Here is a 24,390-nt window from a genome sequence, read left to right on the forward strand (position 1 = left end):
GCAGTGGCAGAGAGATTATGCAAGGGATGATTTTGCCGAGTGTAAATGTGAAATCTGATTATCCCCTATGCTCTTTGGAGGGAGGACAAGGGGGGTGGGGGATGGCGACAGGGGTTGGCTAGAGGAGAAAGAGGCGACGGGGGAGGAGAGTGAATAGAAATGTGCTGAGGCAATGGCTTATCCAGAGGATAGCTCTGTGCCGACACTGTATTTGACAGGGCGTCGCCGGGACGGACACTGCAGAGGGAGGCTCTCTCCGGGACATCAAAGGTGTGCCGAGGGCAGACTCCAGGGGGGGGTTCATGGGATGCACTATCTATGCAGCCAGCCCTGAGGCCCTGACTGTGGATGAGGCCACGGGCCAGGACCCACGCCAGCACTTAAACCAGCACCACCCACATGGTACCTGTAGCCAGTGGATAGCAGCCAGCAGAGCCAGGTCAGTCACCTCCAACTGTCAATCCAAACTTTGTCTGCCACAACAAAGCAGTAAACATACTCCCAAATTAATTTCACTATCGGTATGTAAAAATCCCTTAAGTCCTAAGATTGTCCAGAGGTTGCTGTATATGAACCTGAAGAGTAGTGGAGCCCCCACTCAGAAGGTGTTAGACAACCTGCCCTTGACTTTTGTATCCCATAGCACTATTCCCTCTATTAGATGTATGCAATAGTGTGTGTGAGTGCATGCAAACTTTTAAAAATTGGGCTGCAATTCCATTTAATAATACATTATTGACCTTGCCTCAAGACAGTCTTCCTACATAGCTTGTTGGGATATCTTAGCATGAGTCATTTGTTTTTAAGTTGACTTAATTTAACCTTGCTTTGTTCCATGATTAACAGCCTCACGCTTTGAGCATGAGCGTGTGTTATTGACAGAAATATGAAACCCGTCTCTGACCTCCACAGAACAATAACCAAAGGGCAAGTTCCTCACCAAAAACAATTTTCTCTGATGGTAATATCTCTCATAGACATTACAAACACTTTACAACTTTGACCAGTGTTTTTCAAAAGGAAACTCCTAGGCTTTTCCCTTCATTTCAACTCAATTCAATTTGTGGTCATTTTAATTGACAACCTGCAGCTACTGTAAACTGTGTGGCAAATGATTGCAAACTTTAAGACTTCAATTTCATATCATAGTAGACCAATAATGTCAGAATCGTTTCCCTCTTGAAAAATCTATATGCCTACTCTTACTGTATTCTTTTGTTTTTACAGAAAAGGGGGTACACATAGCAATCTTATGAAACCTGTCTACTGTAGTACATCATAATAAAGGGATTAAGTGGCTGCCAGTGTACAAATAATGGAATTCCTCTATAGTGGGGCTTTTCTATGACAGAACGAAGTGTTTAATGCCTCTGATTTGATACAAACAAATAGGATGCTTGAGAACTATATCTAAAGTTTATATATTTGGTTACATTTGTGTATTTTGCTATGTTTTGAATATAGTTATTATAGCTTAGCTTGTCTGTCTATTATTGCCTGTGTTTAGTGGGTTACGCTACACTGCCTATATCAGACCTGTTGATAACAAGCCATTATCACCACTACGATAATCCGTATGTATGGACCGTACAGTCTGGGTGAAGAGGTGCCACGTGAGAAGACTAGTTTATTTGCGGTGATTCAGCACCAAGTCACAGTGGACGAAAATAGCATAAGTAGCCTACCTGTACTGTATACTATTAGTATTTAATCCTCTGACCGCAACTACACGGATACCACGCCATGTAGGTTGTAGCTCAACCCACCTTGATTTGTGTGGGCGCAACAAATTGACTCGAGCTCAGCTTCTGGTTGTGGAGCTCAAGGCGCGAAGAATCTTTAGAATTGTGAGTGACATATTGTAATGTTCTGCCTATTCCTCGTGGATATTCATATTTCTGTGATTATGTACTTCCGTTTCCTCGAAAGTCTGTGCATCATGAAGGATGATGGCTATCTTGTCGTCATAAACGCGTAATTTCACAGGTAGGCGATGTTGGCGGAGGACTAGACAGATTTAATGAGTTCGCTGTGCTGTTGTTTCTTTCATACTTTTGACCTATTACGACATTGAAAGCTACCAGTTTACATACCTATCCTATACCAGATGCTGGATTCGCTCCTCATGTAGTCTATCTGTCATTTTTAGCATTGACAGTAGATAAACAGCACTTGGTTGGATCAATGGTTTTACCATTTTGAATGATCAAATAGTAGCAGCAGTAGTTTTTTTGACTTCAGAAGTTTGTCAGCATGGAGAACTGTGTAGACAGCAAATACATTAGCTACCAGGAGTCCCAAGTGGATACAGCTGATGTCTGAAATGAATCAATGGACAGTATTAGAAAAGGCCCAGACAAAACATACATATGCAGAATTTGTATTGGAATAATCTAAATCCCAAATATATTGCAAAACAATGTTTAAACCTCTCTGTTTGAAAGGTGCATGTTTGTTTTCAATTTTAATAGACACCTGCCTAATTCTCACCCTTTCTCAGCTAAACAGGTATTATTGTCACACTGAGACAGACTTTTTTCTAGAAGGAGCTGCTAGGCAACCTATTGAAAGCACCACCATATTGTGTCTTTCCATGACAAAGAACAAACCCGCAGGTGTTCACAGCTTCAGCCCATTAGTTTTCTCTGCCAAGGTGAGCAGAGGTCCAAGAAGGGAACTGTCCCTCGAGGATGATAATCACCACACGGCAGGTGAAAGGAAACTCAAGTGACAGCTTTTTTCAGTCATTTATTAGGGTACCTTACATTCAGTTTTTGGACACTGAGAAACTAGAAACACCAAAAATGTATGTAGCTCATAGTGTGTGCAGAAAGGGTGAAGTTCACATAGATTACATTCCATAGCTCAGTTGAGCATATAATGTAAGATGTCATTTTGAAGCTGCACTAATCTTGTATTTTATGACCTTGTGATTGAACTTTAGTATTCAATAAAAATGTTTACCTCCCATTTCCCCGCTATTGATTATGGTTACCTAAATGTGGACCTTGTAACACTTCTGAAATCTTCAGTTCCCCAGGATTTGTTGACTCTTATAAAGGGATGTGGAGTAGTATTGCAGAGAAAGGATAGTGATGATCCTAAATGAAGCTCTCTACTTCCTGTCTGAACCTTTTTGAGTCTTTCTTCTTAGTTAGTAAACTGACTCCAACATCGTGCACCTGTGATCAAGGGACCATATGTCAAGAGCTGTCCAGGTGTGTGTGAGTGTGAGAGAGAGGAGAGAGAGACAGAGAGAGACAGAGACATATCCATTCTCAAGTTGTCCACAACCCTAAAACTCTGAGCTTGTGGATTTGAGGGAGAAAAAAGAAGAGACAAAGAATACGACTATGTTTGGCCCAACATCTTGTCTTATTCACACTGCTTCCATCAAGTTGCAGATACAGATCTCTGGCCTGGACATGCAGTTTTGTTCCCTCTGCCATAGCATCATTAAATAAAACACCCTTGTAACTTGCATAGGGAAAGGTTATATGTATATGTGTCATGTAGTTGTAATCTACGTGTTTATGTGAGGCTGTACAGACTGTGGCAAAACAATTCCTTGGTCAAGGACGGTAAGCAATCTATTCATCTGTCCAGGAGGAGCACTCTATCAGGTTGACTGATACTGTGCCATTTCATTTTCTTTCTCTTTTACTCTGTACACAAAAATACTTTTTAAAGAGTGAAGAGGAGGTAGAAGGAAATATGGTGCTATGCACCTTTAACAGAAGTCCCAGTGGCTGCCCAAAGTGGCTTAACAAGATTAGGGCTAATTGGATTGCAGGCTGTCTTGTGACGTCCCAGTAAATGTCTAAGAAGGACGAGAAGGAGGAAGAGGGGAATGAAGGGGACAAAGAATGACGATTAACATTCATTTGTATGGAGGACAGTCTGCCTGTGGAAGGACAGGTCAGAGAAAGGAGAGAGAGAGAGTTTGTATTACTATTATTTATAACAAAGGTTAATTTATAAAAACTTCTACAGATACCACTACTCCTTTCTTTTCATTGTGATGGAAAATGTGTGGACCAAACATGCTATGGAAAGACATACTTGTATGTAATGGTCAACGGGTATCAAGCAAGGATGTTACATACATTCTGTTACACATTCCATTCCAGTAAGAGCTGGGTCTAAGATATTATCTAAGATACATGTTTAAAAACTGTGACATACTTGAGGTGAGACTTTTCAATTACCTTGTAAAATCATGTTGTGCAAGTGAAAACGAAATAATTTTGGTCTATGGCTCAAGTTCAAGTCTGCTTTCGGGTATAGTCGATGTTGATAATTGTCCCTGATACTTTCAGTATGCCTTTCAGGGCATATTCACATAAACTGAGTCTGCAAATAAACATTAACCAATTAGTGGTGTTTCAACCTCTCTCTTGAGAATGGATTATATCATTGGTGCCTCAAAAACAGGTATGCTGCCAGGACTAAAAGCACATTTTGATATCATATCCTTGTCCTGTCCTACACTGCAACTATTTTTTTTGTTTTCAATGGGGCCTTCATTGTGGGACATTTACAATAAGTGTAATGCACTTCTGAAGGATTTACCTAGGCTCACAGCAGGGGGCCAGGCGTCTTCACCAAATTGAGATTTTTCAGGGAAGAGCTTTTTTGGTCAGTGGGGTCTAAAGGGTGTCATTTTAGAACATTTTTAATCACTTTGATTAAAATAGCCTTTCTCCTCCTATTCTAAAAACAACATTCAGGCAGTAACTGAAACAATTCCACTAAAGAAATGCAGTTCAATGGTGCAGTGATATAGAGAATCTCTCCAGGCAGAACTTGAGAAACTTGGATCAATGAACATTCCCCCAATGGTAACACAAACTACTAGTTATGAAAACAACTAAACCGACTGTCTGTCTTAGCTATTATGATACTTTGGGGAAATCCAATGTAAAATATGCTAACCTTTGACTTCTAGTAACAGAAAGAGCCTTGTATCTGAGACAAATAGATATTGGCCAAGGTGAGCAAGTTCTAACAAGTTAGAGCTAATAAAAGGAACCTCGAATTAAGGCAGAGAGTGGTGACGAGTCAGTGGTTCCTCTTGGGAAGACCAATTAAGAGATTTTCGGTCACACCTGTAACTATACAGAGTGGGGGATATCTGCTGACCCTGTCCCAGCAGGAAGTGCTGTGTGTGTGTGTGTGTGTGTGTGTGTGTGTGTGTTTGAGGGTTAACAGTACAAGCAGCTGTATGACCTTTATTTTAAAAAAAACGTGGAAAATAAAAGAGAGACTGGAGTTTGTATAAGTCTGTGTTGTTGATTCTTTGACTTGTTTGTGTGTTCAGGCCCAAGACCATGACTGAACACCAGGAGCATAATGAAGAGACAGGCCTCTTGTCACCACAGGACCTGGAACCTTCCAAGGAGGAGGACTCTCATGGACCACCGCAGTTCAGGCAAGCTGTGAACACACGCTACATTTTGCATTCCACCTGAGGAGGACAAGACAACACCACAGCATAGTGAAATCATATACACACTCCACCAAACCTGTGGTCCACTCTGGACCACAAGCTCAAACCCCAGACGTTCTACACATGTAGCCCTCTTACTTTGTTTATCACTGTGATAAAAAAAACACACCCTGTACATTCTGTGCTTGGTCATGGGGTGAAGCCCTTTGGGTTTGGTTTAAAGATGGGGTATTTTTTGTTCTTCATTATCCTATATGTGATGTTAACAATGGTCCATTCCCCACAGATGCATCCATAGAACAGAATTACCCAACAATAAGTACAGAGGAACACATATCCCTAAACCACATAGCATCTGCTTCTCTACTGATAGCCAAGCTAGACAATGTAAGGACATTTCTGGCATACTGTTTGTTTGTTTACGTGTCTTGGGGCTCTTTTTTTAACTTGACTCCATGTGATGGGCCTTGTGTTATCTGTGTGTGTGTGTGTACATGTGTGTCAGAAAGAGAGAGGGCCTTACATAATACGGATTCAAGGCAGTAACATTATAATCCCAGGGAATCTGTCCCAGGATTGGATATGGTGCTGCATCATGATGCAATGCACATTCACCTCACCACTCTAAGGGAGGGTGTTTCCAGCGATGTTGTCCCTGTGTCAATAGTGTGCCATTGGCATGTACAAGTCATGAAAGTGGAATGTATATCTACTGTGTATAAACAAACACTTTTTAAAAGTATGTTTATTTAGTATGCCAAGCACAGCGTGATAGCAGAGTTTTCTTAAATCCTTACAAGATAGTCCTTAAAACCATTGCCATTAAGATGTGTGAGCATTAATATGTACCTTTGAATATGAATACCTTAATAGTGTGGATATAAATCTCCAAGATTTGAACCTCTGTAAAGCTAGAGTGAAATTTAATCCCCAAAATATGGGGGTGATATCCAATCGACCAACATACATGTTTTGTAAACATACATGATATACAGTTGAAAGTGTTTTTTGCCATTTAGGATTTACCTCTAGATATTCAGTGATCAGTAATATAATTGTAATATCAGCAAAATTATTTTTTTGCGTCCTATCTCCTACCACGTTCCTCCTAACTAAACAGAGAATGAGGTTGCCTTTTATACCTTTAATTTCTTCCTTCAGTGCTTTTTTTTCTTTCTTCGTTTGCATTATTGACTGTATGGGTCTCTCCGCTGGCAGCCGTTGGGAGGTATTCACTTTCTAATTTAAGATTCCTCTGGCTTGTAATTAGCTACACTATTCAGGGCCACCGCCAAGGACACCTACTGTAGGGGTAGAGACACACACAGACACAAGCATAGAGACACACACACACACAAACTCTCGCTCTCTTTCTCTCTTTATCTCTATCTTTCTCATTCTCACATGCTCATTGACATACACCCACATTCACACACCACACTGCAGGCTCAGTAACACTTCCCCCATCTCACATGAAGGTAAAGGGCACCCGTTCATGACTCTCCAGGTCCAGTTTGTTTTCCATGCCTCAATTAGTAATAAGACATTAGCAAGTGAGGCTAAGCGGGGGGAGCCAGTTGTCTGATCTTGGACCATGGCTTTATTCAAGTAAACCCCATTTGACTTTAAATCTCTACAACGTGTGCTTGAACCGATATAGATTATATAAGATTTTTCTTTTTACCCGGGAGAGTTATATTTATAACCGTCTTCCAACAGGATCATACTCACATATCAACATCCACCAATGACATTGTAATTTTTATACACGCAGTGACTGTTGTCTGAGGGGAAATTCTGAATTTACTGATGGAAAATAGATGATCATAAGTGTGGAATTGCTTGCAAGCCTACATGGGTGTTAGTGTGTGCAATAGAGCTATCTGTCAGTGCCTATTGCTTGTACCGGTATGTATTTAACAATAACAATACAACCTTGCCACAATAGAGAGGGCGCTAGATAAACTGAACCGCTCTGGGAGATCAAAAACTCAACAACTTCAAGCCCTTGATGCTCTGATGGGCTTCAGTGTGGTCACACCACCGTCACAGCAGGGTCAGGGGTCCCATGGTTCCGGCCCTCTGTCTCGACCCTGTCCCTTCCACCCAGCTGCACTGCTCAAAAGAAAACAAGAGGTTTGGAGTTCCCACACGCACACAGCAGGAAGTCACAGTGACTCTGTCCTCTCTTCCTTTGTAGCCCGTTCCTCAAGCAACCTCCTAGCTCACGCCCACATCTCGGTCCACTGTGCTTAGTAATAGGGTCTTAAATTGTGTGTAGGATTTGACCCTCTGTGGAGTAGGATTCTATACTTTCCTGTTTCTCTTTCAGTCTGTCACTCCCTTACTCTCTGCCTTAAAATATGTCAAGCATTTCTTTCCTGTCTGTAATTCCCTCTATCCTTATCTCTCCAATCCCTGTCTACCTACCAGAGTATTACTCAACCCTCCCTTCCATCCCCCTTTTCTCCTAATATTCTTTCCCTTCACACTCAAACACACACTCTCATAACAGATGCTTGACCTTGATACTACCCAGCTGAGCCAGAGGAGTCTTAGCAATACTCCTGAGTGGATGCAAGGAAGAGAAGAGTCATGAGACAGGATATGCCAAGGAACAATCATGTTTTACTAGCGGAGTCTGAATCATGGTTAATAGGCCGACCTTGAAATTATTCACCGATAGTTAGCACCACTCTATGATAACAAGTTATAGAATGACTTGGCACAAAGGTGCCACTGTTACATTATTGTGAATTTGCCTTGAGGTTATTTAGATATGATTGAGAGATATAGGGATGCTAGAGAGGAGATGAGTAGAGCAGGGTTAGGGTTAGTATATGTAAGTACATACTGTGGGAAACGGACTACACATTCTACGAGAATCAGAACATAATAATAACAACTATTTAACAATCTATAATATTTATTTACAGACACTTTTATTAATGACCTCTGCAGTCAAATGCTCTTTCACTGAATAATACCCATCCCTGAAGTGGGGTAAATGTGTGATATTGTTGAATTGTGATGCGTCATATGGCTCTTAGCACTGTAAATTCTGGAGCCAGTTCATAATAACAGAGCGCTGTTGTTAAAGTCACAACTTTACAAAGGTTTGTAAGCTTTCCAGGCCCTCTGGGTTGATGGAGTGAGTTTGCCTACGTTAGAAGTAGTCATGAGAGCTGTGGTGTGACTTACCCCATAATGCTGAGGCTATCCCTTGTGAGTGATTATGTATGCCATTGGTGTGTGTTTTTTTTGTGTGCACTGTCTTAGTGGTCGAATAAACTTTATTTGCACTACGGTGTAAGTCATAACCTTCTTTAGAGACTACTGCTTGTCCTCACTTGTACTCAGTGGTGGAAAAGTTGAATACAAACGTATTTAACTGCCTCAACTTGCTCAACAAATCAGTTTCCTTGGCTAGTTAGATCAAGCTCTTTTAAAATGCACCCTCAGCAGTCTGTGTCTAGCCTATTTCTTTTTTTCTTTAATCTTTTTTTAAAAGAACACGATACAGCCGCAGTTAGGCTTGTGTTATCTTTTTGTACATCTGTATCTGTCTTTGCCATGTAAAGTTTGTTTTGTGTGTGGGTGTGCATTCAGTTCTGTACATTGATGTTTTGTATCTGTCTGGCAGCCTTGACCCAACCTTGAACTTTACCAACATTGTACTGCTATAAACAATAGATACACATAGACACACAGACATAAACACACACACACACACACTGCTGTTTGATAGTATTCCAAGGTAAAACGCTCTGATATAGATAAGCGACTCGATCTGTTTTCACTCACCCATCCTAAAAAAAGTATACAGATATTCTTTGGGGATACATTGTACTTTAACAGTGTCCCAATGCATGAAAAATGTAGATGTTGAAAAAAAATGACCATATAATTAGACTGTGGTGACACACTTTGGCCTTAGCTACTGCAAGGGGTTTTGACAAAAGCTAATTGAATCACTCAAATAAACTTCATATGTCCTTTTTCTTTGTATTTCAGGATACAGTTGATTGACGACCTATCATATGAAGATTTAAAAAAATGTTACAGAGGTTCGGTAAGTGAAGTGCTTGTAGCATTACTTTCAAAGCTTCATCTTCATCAGCTATCTCCATTCTCTTTATAGTGGCATTGATATTGTAAAGATATGCACATTTGTTTAAAGGTTAATTATTTTAAGTAATTTTCTTTTTCAGATTATTTTTATAATTTTTTGCAATGGATTGTTGAATTCATGACTCAATGTTTTGCCCATGACCTATCATTTGGAAAACCTGTACAGACTAAAATGAGCACTGTTCTGTAATGCCTCCCCTTTACTTTAGAACCATGAGGAATTGTGACACATGAAGCCCAGGTTTAGGTGCTAGGTCAGGTAGGAATCTCAAGGGAAGATCTAAGAATCAACATGGTGAATGATCAAGCAACTCCTTCGATGTCCTTCACACTACGATAGAGCCAAGGTTTCATCCTTCCAAGCACTCGTCACTCTGCTCGGATCTAACATTAATAGTAGGGTCAGGCCATTAAATATGTAATACCCTGTGATTTGATTGTAGTGCACCTACTAAGCCTTCACCAGTTACACAACAGACTAGAAGGTTAACCATTAACTATGTCACTGCTCTTCTGAGCCATTTCAGTCCATGCAGATTAAAAGGCCCCCGGCTATGAACATTATTGCCCATAATAGACAGGGCAGAAGGAGATCTGTACGCAGTTTACCAGATACTGAGAGAAAGGAGTCGGTGGAGATTCACTGGAGCAGGGTCCTTCACAGTAACAGAGCGAGGCGGCTGTGGTTTTGTGGTGGAGAGAGAGATGCAGTAATCGCGAAAGTGAGAGAGAGAGAGAGAGAGAGAGAGAGAGATAGAGAGAGAGAGAGAGAGAGAGAGAGAGAGAGAGAGAGAGAGAGAGAGAGGGAATCAGGTTTTCTCAACCACGTATTCCTTGTTTTTAAGGACGACTAATGAGAGCAGGAGCGAGGACTTGATGTAGACGCAAGGCTGTTTTTGAAGACAAGTAGGAAATAGTATCATGGTGTGGGGTGACACATGGTGAGGAGTAGGGGAGGGGAGTCACCCTGCAGAGTCATTTGAGCAGACAGAGAGAAAGAAGGAGGGAGGGGAGAGAGAGAGGAAAAAGCTCTGGCTTTCTGGCTCAGAAGGACAGGGTGTGTGAGAGAGGGAGAGGGAGGGAGTGTGTGGGTTTTTCCGTGCAGCAGTGAGAGGGGATTAGGGGATGTGTTTGTATGTAAGGAGGAGAAAGTGTGTGCATGTGAGTCAGTGTTTTAGTCTGCCGGTAAAAGAGGAATCAACTGCGTGAAAGGAAGACCTCAGTGAAGCTAAACTGACATGTACAGTGCATGTGTGTGCATGCATGTGTATGTGGTCTACTTGTTGAGGTGTATGTGTGCGTGCATGTGTAGGTTAGCTGGTAGTCAGTAGCACACCTCTCTGTCACAGAACGTCAGTGACTGACTGCCGTCTGGGACAGTGTGTGTCTTGCAGCGGGGTGCTCCACGCCATCGATGTGCGTGAGTGTGTGTGTGTGTATGGTGCCAACATGCTGAGTCTGGTGCAGAGCACTCGTCCTCTGAGGGAGAGGGTCGTGGCGGCAGCGACGGCGGGCGGTGTTGGTGGTGGTGTTGGTGGTGGTGGTGTTCAGGCACGGAGCCAAGCCAAGGAGCTCCTCATGACTCTGCCCTGTCCCTCTGCGCAGACTGTCAGCAAGTACAACTCCCAGTACCACAAACTCTTCCAGTGCGTGCCCAAGGAGGAGATCCTCATGAAAGGTACTGTTGTCAGCACCCTAAACATCCAGACTATTAGTTATCTAGCTGCTTAAATGACTTAAGGCAAAATATTTTTGAGCTTGTTCTGTTTCTTTTCAGCATAACAGGCTAATCTCTGTACCATTTATGTATCCTATGCTTTAACTTTCTAGGCTTATTTGTTATATTGTCCTTTACCTGTAAAGGATTTTACATTGTTGTGTCTTTCTAAACTGGTTTTAGGCTTACAACATATGTGCAGAAATGTGCACAGATCAGTTACATGACAATGCATGCCATGTAAAATGCAGCAGACAATATTTGTTATTTGTTACTATCCAATGATAAAGTATCGACTCTATCCTCCTTTAATTAAAGAAGTTGGAACTTAAGACACTTTTTGTGGTAAAGTACAACTGAAAAGGTCTCAGGTTAACCACATCTGCACATCTCTATGTCATTTTGCACAGGAAGCACAGTTCTTGTTTTGCTTCATTTACTTTGTGGTTAGGATGGTAGTGTTTGTCCCTGTTAGCAGATATATTCAAACCCTAAATGTCTAGCCTTGCTACATAGATTTTAACCAAAGACAGTTTCTGGTGTGGAGTCAAATCAAATGAGTTTGTCAAGATGTTAATATGTGTAATATGTCTTCTCTCCCTCAGTGTACTCATGTGCCCTGCTAAGAGATATCCTCCTGCAGGGCAGACTCTACATCTCAAGAAACTGGCTGTGCTTCTATGCCAACCTTTTTGGCAAAGACATTAAGGTGAGACATGACCAGATTGATTAGCCTTCTCTAATAAAACAGAGTGGGTTAAGTTAAAAGCATGTTGTACCCGATACAGCTGTTACCAATCCAGTCACTTTGGATCGATCTCTTTCTGTAAGGAAGTAAGGATTGAAGAAAGGGTGCTCGACAAACAGGACCATAGACAGGAAGAGGAACCAGATAAACATACTGACAGACTCAAGAGCAGACAGGCAGGCAGGCAGACAGACATACCATCCATTCTCCGTTCGTCCCTGACAGATAGGTGTGTGTCTTGAAATCCAAGGCCTGCCAGGAAATACAGTAGTTTATCCACACTAACTTTCGTACCTGGCCTCATGAGGCTGTTTAGTAATAAAATAAATAATTTTAGGACCTATGGTGGCTGTTAAACAAACTAAAATCCATGGATCGTCCCTCACCCACACACATACACACAGTACACAATTACAGCATTGGCAGACACACAAGTAAGGATTGCGTGTGTGTCTGGCTGTGTGTGTGTATGCATGTACTATGTGTACTGTCTATAATAACTGCAGTGTACTTCTGGATTACATGTTCTCTCCTTTGATTAATTGCTTGTTCCTTTCACTCTCTGAGTGTTGGAATGCTAACATCCCCTGACTCCCAGGCACAATAAGCTGCTAAGTTTGAGGGCATTCCTTGTATATTAACTGAAACCACAAATTTGTCTTTCTTTTCCTTTTATAATGTTTTTCTCTCAGATACTGCAACTATTTATGTCTTTCCTTTCAGTAGTGTAATAGTCTTAATCTAGCCTTTTTTTTGTTGCATCTGTTTCATTTCCTCTCCAATGCCATAGGCTTATTTAAAGTTTAAGTACAATAGTGATGTGGTCAGGTGCTAAAACAACCTCTCTCCATAACCTTCCCTTTAAATTATATCTCTTTATTGTACCTATTAGCCTTACTTATCTTTTTGCTGCATCATCTCACCTTTGTGTTTCTTCACTCACAGCATGGTAATGTGATATTGTTGCTCCTTTTGCCTCCTTCCCTTTTGTCCTCCTCAAGGTTGCCATCCCTGTGGTCTCTGTGAGGCTGGTCAAGAAGCACAAAACAGCTGGCCTGGTTCCTAACGGCCTAGCCATAACCACAGACACGAGTCAGAAGGTGAGCTTAGCAACATGGTTAGCCATGGTCACTGTGAATGGAAACATAACTGACGCTCGTTGGAGTACTCTAGCTTGATGTATTTGTATCCGCTACAGACAGAAGTAAAATACAACAGTGTGCTATGCTAACGTGCTAAGCTAGGCTGATGAGAATCGAAGCACAATTCAGCAGTAGCGAAAGGGTGTCAAGGTCATGGTCTATTTTGGTCGTGTTTGGTCTTCCACTTTCCAGTTTGTGGAGGTGTGTGTCTACATGCTTTTGTGCTTGTGTGTTTGTATTGATTAGAAACAGAGTACAGTATGGATCAGTATATGAACTGTAGGCTCACTCATAAAATATGAACTGACGGTTTGACACAAAGCACAAACAAAAGGCTATGTTTCTTATGTGTTGGTGTATGTTTATGTCACTGTCTAAAGCTCAGCCTACAGTTGTTTTCAATGATATTCCGAAAGTGATTGCATAGCTTTGGGAATTTAGGCCATGAAGCTTTCAAAATGTTCTATACATTATTTCTATGACATCATATTTTAGTTTTACATATAGCTTTGCGTAGTGGAAAGATGTTCTATGCCACAGAGGTGCAATAAAGTAAGTAGGTTAAGTTCCTGCACCTGGGACAGGAAACACTTCAAGGTCACCTGAGATATGTTCTTCCAGTAAATGGACACCTTATGCTCAGTATCTTAATTTGCATTTTATTACCTTTTATCACTCTCACCTGTCTGGAAGTGTAACGTGTTTTATAAGGCTTGGCATCTGCCATTCACAGTTATTTTTTAAAGAGTAATGCTAAAAGAGTTGAATAAAATAGGTGGAATAAAATATAAGAATGTATGGCCCTAGGTTTTTCTTAGTCTTTTGAGTTGAACTGTGTTTATACTTTAATCCTTAAACGTTAGGTTATGGTTTGTTGGTTTAGCCTCAGTGAACACAGTAATAGCTTATTTCTTGAAAATAATTATCTTTTTTTCCCCAGTAATAGGATTATCATTTTTCAGGGTATGTGTATGACCATATATAGACATAACTAAACTGAGTCTGTGTTCCATATGTCCCACATACTGTAGGTACCTAGCTGAGAACATTGTGAACATGTTTGTCCAAATGTGTGAATAAAGTAGGTCAAATGTTTCATTTTATTTCCCCACAGTACGTGTTTGTGTCTCTACTGTCCAGAGATAGTGTGTATGATGTCCTCCGAAGAATTTGCACACACCTTCAGGTCTTGAAACACACAGACAATTCCTTAATCCTTCAAAACTACATGTTACATTCAAGTAATATTCCAAATAACATGTAAACACTGATGCATGCAAGCCTCTTGACATTTCTTGTAATTCCCTCCACAGGTCAATGGCAAGAAGAGTCTGAGTTTAAAACAGTACATGGAGGAACCTAACTCCCTATCTCTGGTAAGACTGGATAGATAATCAAAAAAAGAATAGAATTGATAACAAAATGAAAAATGTCTGCCCAGAACACCAGGCTACTAGATTTGATTTAATTAGATTAGAAATACTTTCGCTGAGAGGAAATTGGTTTGTCGAAACCAGCAGAATTTTATTGCCTCGTTGATGTTTATTGCAACTTTTGCAATATTGGCTACTGTTCCAACACTGTCAAACACATTTTAGCCTCTGGAAGAGGTCTGTGGAGATTCGGATGGGTTATGTTTATTTGTGATGTGGTCTCATAGCATTTTTATCTGTAGCCAGTTGTATCGTGACTGGTAAACTGTATTGTATGAATGCAGGCTTGTGATATATTCTAAAGGGCTACAAGATAAATGTACGATACTATATTGTCAGCGCTAGTTAAAGGATGGAAGCACGTAGTAAAAGGAAGAAAAAGGGACGGTACTGTTTTTCATTTATTTTGATTTAGTCAAAACATTGTCCTATTTTAATAGCTTGAAAAGCAAGGTAGTTTGAGCTCATATCAATCAGTGAAATTATTGATTAAACACGTTAACAAAGGCTCAGACAGGTCTCTAATGGCCATATACAATAATATTATTAGCTATGACCAACAAATACAGCTGATCTTATCAATGGTCTACTGCTAAGGAAGAGGAAATGGAGATAATTGATCATGCAATCAATCTCCTTTTGATTAAATTACAAACTGGGGAGGCAATATCCAAAGTCTCGCCTTCTAAGAAGTATCAATAATTATGATCCGATTTATAATCCTATACTTGGTGGTTGATTTTTGAATTGAGGATTCTTTGTGTTGTAAGTTAGACAACTTTTTTGGTTTCATGACCTGTTAATGAAGAACTTATGTTATTTTCAACTGCTCACAACATGACCAATGTACAGTACAGTGTTGTGTGTAACAGGATGGGTTGCTATGAAACACCCTTTTTTCTTGTCCTTATTCACACATTTTGGGGTGGGGATGATCTGATCCTTCATCGTCACGGTTGAATGCGTCTACATCACCCAAGAGATTTTTACATAGGTGAAAAAGCAAAAAAAACGTTGATAATGCCAGTCTACTTATCTGTTCTCCACCTTGTCCCTTACTGCAGGATGAGTTCCCGGCCCCAGATGAGTTCCCTGTGTCAGATGAGTACCCCCCGGTACTAAAATGGAGGAGGAAACCGTCCGTGGTGTCGGTGTCCTCGTCCCTGCCCGACCTCCTGGGCAACTCCACTAGCAGCTTGAGCGCTGTGGACACGCCCTTCCAGACCGATCAGCCCTTGGAAGGTGAGGAAGTGTCTCATTGTTGCAATATTGTTGGAGGATGAGGGAGGCAGTGTTGTTCTTTCATCCCTAAGAGAAGAGGTTCTCTGCTATTTGAGATTCATATGTACTGTATCTTGAGTCGGACATTTGGGCTGGTCATGCATTGATGTCAACAGATGGATTTTCTTCCAAAACAAAAAAACATCTCTCATACTATACAGGGCATCGCTCATAAACACAACACAACGTATTACATCATAGACCTGGATTATCAAAGATTTGACACAAGGTGATCTTTGGCAGACGTCCATTATGATATTGGTTGCAGGAGTTGGCTTTTCTGGATATAGACAGGGGGGGGCACATGTTTGTAGCATGGTCCTTTTTCTGTGTGTGTGTGTGTGAGCATGTGCTTGTTCATCTGCGGGTGTGTGTATACTTGTGTATAATGATGTGCCTAAGTGTGTCCCTCTCTTCCCTTTCCTCCTTTTCTTTTCTCTCCTTCCTTTTCCTCCTTATCTACACTCTCTTCCTTCTCTTTCTTCTCTTCCCTCTCTTCCTTCCCTTTGCAGTTTTTGCTCTCTTCCTTCTCTGTATGGATATCCCTCTCTTATGCAACAACATGCTAAGCTCCAAAAAGAGACTTGCAGAGACTTGTATTAAAATAGCATGCCTTACTCCAAGCTATACTTGAGACTTCCTGGAACATGCCTGATATTCTCAATCCAAAGGGCCTGTTGAATAATTCTTTTTTTTCTCTTCAAGATGGAATATTGTTGATATTTTGGTCTGTAACATTGCTCATGATACTAAAAAGATCGGTTTTGACATGTTTAACCCTTCCCCTAGATCGATGCTCATTCATTACGCCACGTTTTTTAATTGTTTAAGATGCATTTCTGATGATGTAACTGTCTGGTTGTGGGAGCAGTGTAAAGAAACACTGTATTTGTACACCGTCCAAAACTTTCTGCACAAATACAGTGTGATATAGACTGCTTTTACGTTTCAATAAAAGTTCATGCTTGGGACATGAACCCATGGTTTACATTAAGATTTTTGTGTCATATTGGTATTTTATTGTTATGGATGAATGCATAAAACATGTGTAATCTGCCCTCACACACACAAACACTAACTCATCAACTATGTGCTGTAGAGCGGGGTTTGCAGACAGAGAAGAGTTTTCTATCAGAGCCTGTACCAGAGCTTGGCCAGATGGAGTATCAGCTGCTCAAGTTCTTCATCCTGCTGTGAGTACACACACACACACACACACACACACACACACACAAACACACACAAACACACACAGGCCACCAGCACATCTCAGGACCAGCTGCCTCACATCAAGAATTTCAGGAATATAGTGATTTAACTGTTTATATGACGTAATTCAAGTGTATATCTCTAGGCTGGATAAGTTGTGTAATGAATGATGGACATATGGGATTTCCTGGCTGAAAGCATTTCAAAAATAATGTTTTTTTTTGTTGTGTTTTTACAATTAAATATTAATGTTAAAATTGATAGCTAAAAACGTTCTTACTCTAGTGTAGTTTTATTTTTGTAGATTTGCACTTTATGTTAATGACACTAGGTCATGCATATCCGAATAAGCAAACTAGTAAAAGGGCGCCACCTAGTGTTGGGTCGCATACTTTACATTTCCATTCAACTCGTTTGTTTACGTATACACAACATATATATACAGAATGTAGCATTAAAAAAATACTGGATGATTTCAATTTAATATCAATATTTTGGTCTTTTTCCTTTTCTTAGTATCATTCTGCTTATCCTGTCCTCATGTTATCTGGCCTTCCGTGTGTGCAGTCTAGAGCAGCAGCTCTCCTTCCTTAGTAATCCTACGTTGCCCCTTCGGGAAAGGTGAGAGTCCACAGCTGCACGCTGCTCTCACTCCCTAAACCTGGCAGTGGGCTGACATGAACTAGCCCAGGGTTTCAACAGCTGCAAAGGGCATCCAGGAGAGGAAAGATATTGACCTTATGTACTGAATTAAATCAAAGAAATGTATTGACTCTGCTAGTAGAAAGGTATTCAAACGTTTGTGTATGGTTTAATAATAAATGACTTGATTGTTTTATTTTATATGGAAAGCCTAGTTTTAACCCTACATTTGTGGCCCCCTCTTCCAGGTAACCACTGCTCAACTCTGTGATCCACTCTGCAAAAATGTTTAACCTTTATCGACCCAGGAAATGTTGTTGCCCATCAGTTTAGACTGGACATCTGTATAGATTCCTACAATTAACTATGAAGACTCCATGATCAACTTCAAGACACATTCCACTCTGGCATTGCTTCCAAACTATGCAAACAGACTCCTTATTTAGTTATGGTTTAAATACTGTATAATGTGATAGTCTTACAGTCATGTTTACTGTTGTGCGGGCCTCATTGACAGTTTACAGAGACCATAAAAGAAAGCAAATGACATTCAAGGATATCATGAATGAACTCTGAAGAAATCTGGCAAAAGAGTGACAAGGAAGAGGAGTTGAGGCCAAGATAGGGTCAAATTGGTTGATGGACTGACCGTGCAACGAGAAGATAGCTTGTTCATTTTTGACTCCCCTGCACTTTTCCCCCCTTCAGCTCAACCAGACATACTGTAAATCAGTAAGAAATTCATTATTCACTGACTATCAACTTTGCTCATGGCAAAATAGTTATTTTGGTGCATTATCAGGGAGTTCACAGTATACTGGTGGGTTTGTTTGTGTTGGGGCATTTGTGCACTTTTGCAGATTTGTCAATCAATCCAATTGAAGGCACACTATGAAAAACATTGTGTGCCAGGCAATGATGTTTATGTATTCAGTCTAGACTGAATACATAACTAACATAACTGTGTTGTTCCTGTGACAGGTGTGTGTTTACCAAAGAGAGTTAGATGAATGGCACGTTTCATGTAAGAAACATAATTTTACTTTAATGAAAGTAGTTCATTCTAGATGAACTATGCTCTCCTAAGTTCCTTGAACTTAAACAGAAAGCCATTTAAACCATCCACAGTGTGTATTTACATACAGTACCATCAGGGGCGTAGCCAGGACATTATTTCTGGGGGTGCCAGCTCTGGCCAGTCTTTTATTTGGGGTGGCACTTCATTGTCAAAAACTACTATTTTAAAACTCACACACTGCATCACTCAGAGCAGCAGTTTTCTAACGGTATCCAGTGGTTAGCTGCTAGTCTCCATTGAAGCGCTGTCAGAATGCAGGTACGTTGGTTTGCGTCTTGCGCTGTTGATGGGAATATGGGGCTTGTAGCATGAGTGACAAATGACAATATAAGACGACTTTATAAAAAAAATACTAATGCATTTTTTTCAGCTTTATACCGTTTCTGTTCAGGAGGGTTAAACATTTTTTTTCCAAAAATAAGTGAGGTTGGGGGGGCCGGCAGGGTGGCCATTCTCTGACCAATGGTGGCCGTGGCCCCCCCTGGGCACCACGTGGCTACGCCCCTGAGTACCATGTTTTCATTATACTTTAAAGTTAAAGCACCATATTATGTGACAGAATTTGCAATCCACTCTGATAATGCTATATATTTTTTCCATGAAGAGCCCAACTTTTGAATATTAAAATAAAGCAAGATTGTCAAAGAAACAATGAAGCTATGTTTAGTGGAATTTGTCTATGTGCTAAGTAGGTGTGCTTTAAAATTTTAGACACACTGACAACTTTTTTTTCCATTTAACCCTCGTGCTGCCTTCGGGTCACATGACCCAAAGGTTCATAACAAACCATCGTTGTGTTTACCCAATTTTACCCAATACAAAAACAAATACAAATAATTTTCTTTTAACCATTCCAATGTGGGGGGTCTGAGACAGCCCGACAGTTAAAAGAAAATGCTTCACTTTGTTTTTGTATGAGGTAAATTTGTCGCAATACGACGGTGGGTCACAATGACTGATGGGTCAGAATGACCCGAAGATAACACAAGGGTTAAACAACACATTGCCCTGGTGTGATACTGGTCTGAGATCAGTCCATCTTCACTTGCATTCCTTAAAAACATACATATACATCTGTGAAATCTTTGACATGACTGTGGCAGTTTTAATAAAAAAGCAATTTAATCCAATGGTTTATGTATTTACCTCATTGAGAAGTTGAAAACACAGGGCAAACAAATGGGCAACAAAGGGCATTCACCATTGAAAGAATATATAGTTTGTATACTGAATGCAATTGGGAATTCATTGTATGCAATTATAAAACTGTTAGATGTGTGAGTGTAGTTGATTATGTTTTGTTGACTTTTAGCGTTTATGTTATTTATGAGACCAAGTTCCATTACTGACACTTTCTTCTTTCCACGAGATGGAGCCACATATTTGAATGACATAGAATGAGAAAACAGCTGCTGTATGTTGTTCATCAAGGCAAGAAACCCCTATTTGAGAAAAAAACTGATAACACACAGCTGTGTTTTTCAGCATGTATTAATTGGTTGATTTAACTTTTAAAATACAAAAGTATTGAAAGTGTTGTCAACAGATAATGGCTGCAACATGTCAAAGAGCAGCATTATCTCAGCTTCTGCGAGATAGTCTCCAGAGTCTCGGAGGGGTACAAGCGACACGTTCTCCATCATCGTCAAGTTCAGGTAGTTATATTTCTGAGCTGCTAGGTTCTAAAACAACATTTTAGTATCAGGACTTGATTCTGTTTCCCTCAAGTGGTAAATTGCAGCACTGTGCCTAAAAAATCCTTAACATTTGCATACATAGCCTTTATGGCGAGGCCACAATAAGTGGTCAGTGTAAATTAGTTTCTAACCAGAATGTCACGAACCACTAACCATTATGAATGTTGTTCTTAAGTGACTTTTTTTTCGCAAAATCAGCAGCAAAATGTATGAAGAATGTTTGGAAATAATGCTACAGTGGTTACTTAATCAACATACCCCAAAATGAGGCTACTGCGGATAAAGTACATGACAAGGTGTGAACACAACACAAGCGCATCTAACGTGACTTTTCATGGCATGACGGGTGGGTCGGGATGGGAGGGAACAAACAGAAATGGACACATTAAAACAGACAATAGGCCTGTAATGAAACACCGAAATGAATAAGGATTTATATATACATTTAGGCTATAGTGATGTAGCTCGGCAGGGCAACAACTGGGATGTAGGAAAAGAACCACTATGTAGCCTACTATTAAGACCAAATGTGATTGACTGGTAATAGATTGGTTCCCACTGTCCAATCAAGGGAAGGTCCAGGCCAGAGAGGGACACCTGGTTCTGAGGTTCCAGTAGTCATGCTGCAACACTCTTCTTAGCTATGGTTGGAATGCTGCCAGATAATTGTCTAGGAGAAGACAAGCACCCTAGGTTGACAGGCAAGGCTAAAACTGGCTACTTTGAGACCAAGTGGCCATCAACTTTGAGAGGAGCATTATCATGCTCATCTTCTAATCTGAGTCCCATTTTAGATAGCCTCAACTAGAGTGGCTCGATACAATTTCATTTTGACAGCTTCATTTTATGTCTCTCCCTTTTATTTAATGTTCAAAGAATGTAATTATTTGTTATTTTGAGTTTTAGTTAATTTTGTGTCTTGGCATCCACTTACCATAAGGTTGGCTAACTTATGCTTAGAATATATGGAGTGGTGGTGGTTGAGGCAGTGTAGGGTAGAGAGGTCAAATTGAAGCAGATGGACAGAAATACAGCCAAGCCTGTTCCTCCTGGGGGACATCTTGTGAGTTCTGGAATGTTCCCAAGATGACCCTTGCCCATGACGGTGTGAACATGAACATTAAGAGATTATGGTTACAGTGTCGGTCTACAGCACCAATAAATATTCTCCAACTTGTTGGAATTTGGGAGGAAATCATTTGATGCAGACATTTACATTAAATTATGAATCAATGGTTTTGACAATGCAGTCTTTACTAATAAACAGGATCAACACTGCATTTGTAGGATAGGCTGTAGACCTTCTCACATTCCCAATAATCAAGTACCTTACACAATTTTTAGGTAAATACATCTTTATTGTTTTTTTGCTGAAACTAGCCAAGCCAAGTGTTAAAGATGCCAACTTGACCTTGAGTCACAACCTCCAGATTCTTCTTTGGCTGGGAAGTCTGGACCTCTTGAGCTGAGGTAAAGGGGGCCTAGTTCTTCACAGCCAGATGAACTGCCCTGTCCTCAGCTAGAACTTGCCTTTACATGTACTTATTCTTTGGTTTTTCATTCACTTTCTCTGCAAACGCAAACACCAAACATGGCACATTTACATATTCACCTGGGTTTTATGTGAGTAGCTACATAACCACCTCCAGCTGAACCTCGCCAAAACAGAACTTATCATCCCGGCTAAACCCTCCATCTCCCACGATCTCTCAATCACCCTGGGATCTGCGACGGTGACCCCTTCATCCTCTGCCAGGAACCTTGGGGTTACCATGGACGACGAGCTCTCCCTCACGGCCCACATTGCTGCGGTCTCCCGGTCGTGTAGATTCACCCTCTACAACATCCGGAAGATCAGGAGATACCTGTCTGAGCACTCCACCCAGCTGCTAGTCCAAGCACTTGTCCTCTCCAAGTTGGGCTATTGCAACTCGCTGCTCGCTGGTCTCCCAGCATGTGCAACCCGCCCTCTTCAGAGGATTCAGAACGCAGCGTCCCGCCTGGTCTACAATCTACCCAGACGCTCCCATGTTACCCCGCTCCTCATCTCTCTCCACTGGCTACCTATCATGGCCCGTATCAGATTCAAGACCCTGGTATTGACCTTCCGAGCAGTGAACGGGACTGCACCCGTCTACATCAAGTCTCTCCTGCAGCCCTACACCCCCACCCGTCACCTACGGTCTTCTTCAGACAACCGCCTGGTGGTCCCACCGCTCAAGACCGCCCGGTCCCAACACAAGCTCTTCTCCTGTCTGGCCCCCCAGTGGTGGAATCAACTCCCCACTTCCATCAGAGACACTGACTGTCTCTCCACCTTCAAGAAAAGGCTCAAGACGCACTTGTTCCGGGAGTACAACGGTACTTAGGAATGGTTTGCTTGACCCGATGTTAGTTTCCTCAAGGATCACAATGACTCTTGCTTAGAGACTAGTTGCTCTTGTGGTTAGTGGTAACTGACTTAAATTTTTGTACTCGCTGTGATATATTGTTTTATTATTGTTGCTTGCTTTTTTTCCACAGGTACACTTGCACTTATAGCAGCTCATGTTGTTTAATTGTAACTTGTTTAACTACATGCTCTTATGGTTCTTCCCTTTGGTACTTATCTTGGTTGTTCACAATGTGTGCTTCATGTTTTGGCTACTCGCAATGTTTTGTGGCTATCTCGTTGTTATGATCAGTGACCTATGCACTTTGTAAAGCTCTCTCTTGGAAGTCGCTTTGGATAAAAACGTCTGCTAAATGAATAAATGTAAATGTACATGTAATGGTAAATCCAACAGCTGTGCTTGTTACCTGCTAGACTAGCTAGTTGAAAGATTCACTAATATGCGTCTTCATACTCCAGGGATATAACATAAAATGAGGTGTTTATAATCATATAGACAGACTGACCTAGTCAACACACTGTTATTCTGTCATGCCTTGAGGTTATTTTTTGGTCAGACCAGATGGTTCAACATATCCATAATGTAGGTTGACACTAAGTTTATTGATATTAAGAGCTGTTTGGTGGACATAGCTAGCCTAATCTAAGGCAAGTAGGTCTATACTTCTAAAAGATGTTTTGAAATATTTATGTTCTGAAAATGGCTGTAGCTCAACTAACAGCTGGTGTTACTCTCGCAGACAGGGATATTACCTATGGTATCAGACTTCAGAATACCTCTAATGGCATTACTATTTGTGACTAGAAAACAAGTGTCTGCAAGCATTATCTTTTTTGGACTTTTGCAGATGTTAAGAGAATGCTGCATGTTCAAGTCAGTGAAGTTGCGCACATGTGGGTGTAAATGAAGTCCAAATGGTTTCAATCTTAACCCTCGTGCTGCCTTCGGGTCACATGACCCAAAGGTTCATAACGAACCATCGTTGTGTTTACCCAATTTTACCCAATACAAAAACAAATTAAAATAATTTTCTTTTAACCTTTGCAATGTGGGGGGTCTGAGACAGCCTAGCTGTTAAAAGAAAATGCTTCACTTTGTCTTTGTATGCGGTAAATTTGTCGCAATACGACGGTGGGTCACAATGACTGATGGGTCAGAATGACCCGAAGATAACACAAGGGTTAATGTAGTTGGTTTCAGATGTTCCTTGCACCAACAGGACAACACAGAGTTCATAAGGCTGGAGGGAATTGCAAGTCGTGACCTGTTACAGTATTGTGTGCATGTGTGGGTGGCTTTTATCTAAATGGCAGCAGGATGGGCATGTGTGTGTGTTTACATGTTTTGTGTGGTACATTCCAATCTGACCCCTGGAGCAGATAATATGAAACACCTGAGATGTTAGAAATAACCTCCTAGGATCTCAACTCCCAGGAAGTATGCTAACCCTAGAGCTGTGAACAGATACAT

The 24,390-nt window shown here is 40.9% G+C and overlaps 1 protein-coding gene across 4 annotated transcripts; it reads left to right on the forward strand.

Annotated features, from left to right (window-relative positions):
• Window positions 1-192: 192 nt before the first annotated feature.
• On the forward strand, window positions 193-19,555 carry gramd2aa (GRAM domain containing 2Aa). Of its 4 annotated transcripts, none has more exons than XM_062471408.1 (12): window positions 193-439; window positions 5,321-5,436; window positions 9,469-9,521; window positions 11,186-11,258; window positions 11,903-12,006; window positions 13,047-13,145; window positions 14,302-14,373; window positions 14,501-14,563; window positions 15,685-15,862; window positions 17,001-17,094; window positions 17,627-17,731; window positions 18,001-19,555. In XM_062471408.1, the coding sequence occupies exons 1-12, from the start codon at window positions 303-305 to the stop codon at window positions 18,002-18,004; spliced, it is 1,098 nt and encodes a 365-aa protein (XP_062327392.1). In that variant the 5' UTR covers window positions 193-302; the 3' UTR covers window positions 18,005-19,555. The 4 variants fall into 4 exon arrangements, with proteins under 4 accessions (XP_062327392.1, XP_062327389.1, XP_062327390.1 ...); XM_062471405.1 differs by having other exon boundaries at window positions 10,961-11,258; window positions 18,001-19,554; XM_062471406.1 differs by lacking the exon at window positions 193-439 and adding an exon at window positions 1,776-1,986 and having other exon boundaries at window positions 10,961-11,258; window positions 18,001-19,550.
• Window positions 19,556-24,390: the final 4,835 nt, after the last annotated feature.

Source organism: Osmerus eperlanus, chromosome 10, assembly GCF_963692335.1.
Source record: "Osmerus eperlanus chromosome 10, fOsmEpe2.1, whole genome shotgun sequence".
In the NCBI taxonomy this organism is placed as follows: domain Eukaryota; kingdom Metazoa; phylum Chordata; class Actinopteri; order Osmeriformes; family Osmeridae; genus Osmerus; species Osmerus eperlanus.